The sequence below is a fragment of the Canis aureus genome, chromosome 11 (genome assembly GCF_053574225.1).
Source record: "Canis aureus isolate CA01 chromosome 11, VMU_Caureus_v.1.0, whole genome shotgun sequence".
Lineage (NCBI taxonomy): Eukaryota > Metazoa > Chordata > Mammalia > Carnivora > Canidae > Canis > Canis aureus.
The window spans coordinates 28,658,787-28,665,009 of NC_135621.1; the positions used below are offsets into that span (position 1 = coordinate 28,658,787).

The 6,223-nt window shown below is 61.4% G+C and overlaps 1 protein-coding gene across 1 annotated transcript in view; it reads right to left on the bottom strand.

The window, feature by feature from the left end:
* The window catches only part of LOC144324391 (DNA dC->dU-editing enzyme APOBEC-3G-like), a 29,845-nt gene extending 23,860 nt beyond the window's left edge, over nucleotides 1-5,985 (bottom strand). The window contains exons 1-5 of the mRNA XM_077915842.1: nucleotides 5,829-5,985; nucleotides 4,557-4,701; nucleotides 2,945-3,212; nucleotides 2,406-2,521; nucleotides 2,143-2,170 (exon numbers count right to left, since the gene is read on the bottom strand). Of these exons, the coding sequence (XP_077771968.1) occupies nucleotides 2,143-2,170; nucleotides 2,406-2,521; nucleotides 2,945-3,212; nucleotides 4,557-4,701; nucleotides 5,829-5,857 (586 nt within the window). The 5' untranslated portion in view covers nucleotides 5,858-5,985. The remainder of the gene's footprint in view (nucleotides 1-2,142; nucleotides 2,171-2,405; nucleotides 2,522-2,944; nucleotides 3,213-4,556; nucleotides 4,702-5,828) is intronic.
* Nucleotides 5,986-6,223: the final 238 nt, after the last annotated feature.

Here is a 6,223-nt window from a genome sequence, read left to right on the forward strand (position 1 = left end):
CCCAAACCCAAAGTTCTGTCTGTGTCCTTGCCGCCCCCGGAGCTGGACACACCAGCCCTGAGCCCGTCCCTCTGCGCTCCTGTGGTCTGTGCCCAGGTCACCCCCTGGCTTGGAGTTCCTGGCCGTCACCCAGCACCTTTGCCACCGCCCACGATGCTGAGAGTCCACCCCTGGGCCCCCCTCCCGTCCTCCCAGACTTTGAAGGGACATCGCTGGTCCCAGCCTCAGCTCGTCCCCTCTCCGGCTGAAGGTGCACCTCCCCTCCAGTCAACCGCCCACGGCCTCCCCGGCCTGCCCTCTGACAGAGGAGGACCCCGGCTCCCTGCTGTCTCCCAGCTCCCCACCCCCAGGCCTCCCCTCGGAGCCTCGGCTTTGCCTTCGACATTCGGAACCACAAGCTGAACCCCCAGCACCTTCTGCAGTTGCAATGACAGCGATGCTCCTGTCCCAAGGAGCAAGCAGAGATCACCCTCCTTGGGGGCTGTTGCCGAGTCACGTGTGTGTTTCCAAGACGCCCCCGAGAGTTCAAGGTCAGTGCCACCCGCTCCTGATACTCGGCAGCAGGCTCGCCCTGTGAGCCTGACTCCTCTTTGGAGCATTCCAGAAACCATCCAGGGAGCACGACAGGGTGCTGGGGAAGGGGCTCGGGTTGGGGTCAGAGACATGGTCTGGGGCCAAGGACCCTGAGGCCTGCTCATCTTGTCACTCTGGGACCTGAATGGAGCCTCCTGGGAGTGTGTCCTACACAAAGTCAGACAGACTGAGCAAATGACAGTATAGGACAGCAGTTCCTGGGAGTACGGGGTTCTCCAGTAGGTTCCAAATCACTTGTCCTGCGGAAACTCAAAGTTCACAGGCTGCTGGCCTGCAGCCTTCTCTGGGTCACTGTGCTCCCCCAGGTCCTCCCCTTTGGGGTGCTGCCCCTGCCTGAGCCCCTCCCTCCCGCTCCACCGTGGTCATCTAGGTCTGACTCTCTGTCCCTCCGGATCTCAACCTACAGGGTGCCTCTCCCAGCCCCTTACAGTCTCCGTGTGCGGCTGGTGCTCCCTTGAGGCCCTGACAGGGAGGGGAGGAATCTGGGAGGGGGCCCCCCGGGACTGTCCTGCGATCTAGGAGGGACTTGTGCAGGCTCACCAGCTGCCAGGGCTCCACTTGGGGGGGGCGGGTGGAGTCCACAGAGACCAGCGGGAGAGCGATGGCCGGCCTGTGGGGGGTCCTGCCTGGGTGCCTGTCCCTTGGGGTCTGTCTGGGTGCCCTGTGTCAGGAGGGGCGGAGCTCAGCTTCTGTGCAGGGAAGCCCTTCCCTCTGGCTCCCTCCAGGGTAGGGCATTACAGGGGTGGGGGCTGGACTCCCCCCGCCCCTCTGCCCTGCCTCCACCCAATATGGAGACTCATTTTGCTTTAAGATTTTATTTATTAATTCATCAGAGAGAGAGGCAGAGACACAGGCTCCATGCAGGGAGCCCGACGGGAGACTCGATCCCGGGTCTCCAGGATCAGGCCTGGACTGAAGGTGGCGCTAAACCGCTGAGCCCCCCGGGCTGCCCAGACTCCTTTTTATTCTCTTACAAGGTGCCTGCATTCCCACCAGTGCTGCTGACAATAGGATAGGCTGGCAGTGGGGAGGTTTCTATTTCAAATCCCTCCCCCCCCACCCCTCCCCTACCGCTAGGCTTAGTGATTATGACTTGCAATAGAGGGAATTCGTGTGACACTTCCCTCCTTGAGGGCCCACTACACACTGAGAGGCATTTGCAGGTTTGCAAGGGGTTGCAAGCCTTTATTTAGCTCTCTGGACATCGTGACACATTTACAGAGAAACAGTTGGTAGAAGATCCTTAATATTTCCCTGCATGGCTCTGCATCGAAAATCAATTAAAGTAATTACTTCTCTAAAAATTGAAAACTCCTCCGCGGCGTTGACTGTAATCTTAATGATGTATGTTTGGAACCTAGGACAGATTTTTCAATGAAAGGAAATCTACTCAGATTTTTTTTTTTTAAAGACACTTTCTTCTGGGCCCATTGCCTTAAGCTGGTTTCCTTGGGTCAAGCTGAAGATGTTGGTGGAGGGCAAGTGGGCATTTCCTGGGAGGAAGTGTTTCCTTCTGCTGTTCACAGACGCCTCCTGAGGTCTATAGGCAGACTGAGGTCCATCCTTCAGGCTCCTTCTGCAGGTGGAGACAGGGGGGCAGAGGGGAGGTGCAACAGCCACAGGGATGGGGAAGGGAGGGGGCACCAGGAGGTGAGGGTCAGAGGAGTGTGGCCAGGGCGGGCAGGAGTGGAGCTGGCGCCCCGGAGGGAGCAGGTGACCCAGGGGAGGCTGTGAGAGGGGCCGGGAAAGACCAGGGAGACGACAGGAGGGAGAAGGGCAGCGGAGGCAGCAGGAGGGAGGGAGGACCTCACCTGGAGAATGGCCCGAAGTTGCTGAGACAATTGCTGACTCCTCCTGTCCAGATCAGCCCAGGGCTGGAAGGGTGAGTCCTGGTGGTCCACGAAGGTCTGCCAGCAGTACTCAAAGTCTGCATGGAGGCGGGGGAGGGAGGTGAGCTGGGCTCTGGGGAGGGCCAGGGGCCTCAGGGTGTCTGATCTCCGGGACAGGCTGAGCCCCTCCCCACTGCACATCTGCTGTGTCCCCTCCCCGGGGCTCCCCTCACCCCGCGGGACTCTTTCTTCAGCCTGGAACCTCAGCCACCTGACTTGTCTCCTTTCTAGAGTCTCCGTGGCACGGCCACCCACGATTCTCCCTCCCCTTCTGGACACCGGTCGCCCCTGACCTGCAGGCCCATGGCCCTCCTGTCCTGTGCCCTGCGGGCTCTGCCCACCCCCCCCCCCCCGCAGGCAGCCAACAGGGGCCACCGCCAAGCATACTACTCCTGCCCACCCCTCTGTAGCACCCCCAGGCCTCTCCCTGCCCTCCGTCCCCCCAGGAGGCCCACGCTGACCTCTGAAGGTCATGATGGAGATGTGGACCCCAGCGTCGTACAGTTCGCGCAGCCCCTTCACATAGGGTCCCATGGTGTAGATGCGGGAGGCCAAGATGCTCAGGCTCACGTGTCTGTTCTTGGCCAGAAACCGAATAATCTCCTCGGCACATTTTTCGCAGGGGGTCCAGGAGAGAAAGCACGTGACCTTGTAGCTGAGCTTCTGGTCCAGGTTCCTGGAGCGGATGTGCTCCAGGAGGAACCACTCGGCATGTTGTCCCCCGCCACCCTGACACAGAAGAGGCACGGAAGGGTTCCTGCATTGGCAGTCAATACGGGGGGGGCGCGGGGGGGGGCGGGAGGTCCTGGCCTCAGGGAGGCCCCGCTCAGGTCCTGACCCTGGGATGTCAACGCACTATTCCCAGGATCCAGGGTCACCAGGACGGGTGGACAAGCGCAGGAGGGCAATTTCCCAGGGGCCTGGTGGGCGGTGCTCGGGACCCCCATTCTGCCTCTGCTCACTATGGCTCCGCACCTGCCTGTACCTGACGGGTGTCCCTTCAGGTGCTTGCGGTCCCACTGATCAGGGGTTTGCAGGATTTCTGGCTTTTACACCACCGCATTCAAATATGATCCAACTTGACTACTGAGTTCCAGGAGCCCCGCTAAGCTTGTGCCCAAGGGAAGGGTCTTCGGGACCCTCACGACTGGGGCCCTGCAGGCAGAGGCAGCAGAGCCACAGACAAGGGAGAGAGGAGGCCAGGTGAGCACCCAGGTCAGTGACCTGATGCCGTGGGAGTGGGTGCTTCCTCCAGGGAGGGGTCCAGCCCTGTCTGCATCCACCCACTCACCCACTCCACGCGGGTGTCGCTACCTCCACGAGCCCCAGCGCCGAGCCCTCGGCAGATACACAAGGGCTCGCTGGGGGGGGGCGGGGCAGGGCTGGGCAGGGGCGCCCGGGGGGAGGTGCCTGGCTCATGGGATGAAAGTCACTGTTGGGGTCATAGGACTGCGACATGAGTCCAACCAGTCCAGGGGAGGGATTGTCTAGCAAGGACCCGGAGCAAGTCAGGTGAGCGGTAGCAGCGCAGAGATCTGGGCGGAGCGTGATGGGGACACGGGGACCGAATGGACATTCGGGGGGATGCTGGTGTGGGCAGCAGTGCCTTGGCAGGATCCCCAAGAGTGGGCGAGGGTCCCTCCAGTCCCTCTCGCTTGTGGCCAGGGGGAGCGTCGAGAGCCCACACAACTCGGGCTCTCTGGCCAGGGGCCGCCCCGGGGAAGGGGCCAGGGAAAGCTGACCCCTTGCCTGGAAGCCTTCTCCTCTGTCCTAACTCTTCCTCGGAGGCACAGCAGAAGGGGAGAGGCTGAGCCCGGGGCTTCGGGTGACAGGGACTGACGGTGTCAGGCCTTGGGCCACTGGGACTGCTTCCCAATGTGTGGCTCCAAGCCAGTGACCACCACAGAAACGGTCCCCACCTGACTCCAGGCGAGCTGTGGCTGCTGGGCCGGGACCAAGCCTGAGAGGTGCGTGGGTCCAACCCCACACCTCATGTCCACCCAGAACCTTCTACCCCCTGATGGTCCCAGTATTGGGAGGCCCTGCACACTGCAGTCAGCCTGGGCCAGTCACCTCATTTTGAACGATGTCCTTATCCTGGTCCAGAAGGACCCCAGAGCTGCCATCGCTGAGCTCCACTTGGTAGCAGAGGTAGGTCTTGGATGGGTTATGATCATTCCGGAAGTTCTGGGTGAAGGTGTTCTCATCCAGTAGGTGTCTGTGGACACAGGAGTGGGGGAGAAGCTCAAAGACTCGGGGCTCCCTTTAGGGTATTGAGCATCATCTTGCTGATGTATGTTTAGAGTAGAAGAGAGATTTTACATAAAACGTACAGATACTTTGGGGCGCCTGGGTGGCTCACGGTTGAGCGTCTGCCTTTAGCTCTGGGCATGATCACAGGGTCCTGGGATCGAGTCCCGCTTCGGGCTCCCCCCAGAAAGCCTGCCTCTCTCTCTCTGCCTGTGTGTCTGCCCCCACCCCCCGTGTCCCTCATGAAGAAATAAATAACATCTTAAGAAAAAACCCAAAGAACAGCTAGTTTGATCTTTAGAACGCTAAAGTATTGCTTATGAGCTCATTGCGTTTTGCCAGATTCTTTGGATCCTCAGCGCACGCCCTTTACCCCGGCACCCCACATGCTGGCCAGACCCACAGAGGACAGGCTTCCACTCGCTTGCTGGTGCCACCCCGCCTCCCTCTGCGACCCCTTCCGAGGGCCCCCGGGGAGGCCAGGCCAGTCCTCTGCCCGGTGCCCCACAGGAGCAGCCCGGGGCGCTCAGACCTCGCCGGGGCCTCTCCCTCTCCCCGGGCAGGCTGGCATCCCATGTCCTGGTCTCACCAGCCCATCCCCGTCCTGCCGACCCTCTCCCTGTGGTGGAGGGACACCCTGGGGATTCCCCCCTTGACGTCAAGGCCAGCCCGAGCCACACGCTGTGTCGGGGCCCGACACATGCCCACTCGGGACCATTGCCGAAAACACAACACCAGAGCCTACTCTCCTCAGATAATCACGGGATTTTCTATAAGGATGAAAATACCACGTGCCCTTTCCAAACCAAAATCCTACAGCTGGGAGGGACCTCCTGGCCCAAGGCTCACAAGTGATCCCCAGGCCCAATTCCACCTGGAATTCCAGGATCGGAGGGAGTGAGGATCGGGACCATCAGGGATGAGTCCCGGAGCCCAAGGTAGGCCGGCGGGACATCAGAGCCGGACGGGCCAGCAGGAGGGAGGCAAAGACGTGGAGGAGCCCTGGGGTCCAGGAGGAGCCCCTGGGGGTGGCGGTGCCCCATCAGGCCGCCCTGGGCAGGGGCTCAGCAGCAGGTGATGCAGGAGGCGGGGTACCTGTCCCAGTCCTCCGGGCCAGCCTCCATGTCCGCGGCCCTTCACCGCCTCTGGCTCTGTGCCGGCTGCTCCTCCACCTGGTCGCACCTGTGCTCCCCCGTCGGGGTGCTCCCCGCGGACCCAGGAGCCTTATATACCATCAGCGCTCCTGGCAGCTGCTGAGCTGGCATTACCGCGCCACACCCCTTCTCGACTTGGGCTACTACTCATGCCACCCTCATGGGTGTCGACATAGGAGGAAGTTGTCTGGGAAGTGTCCTACCCGAAGTCCCCAGGGTCAGGTTTTGGTTTCTCTGCTCTGACGGAGGCCCTACCTGGAAGCCTCAAGGAGTGACCAAGGGCAGATGAGGTCCGAGGGGGGTGCGGTCCCTCTCAGATTGAGGGACCAGCAAGGC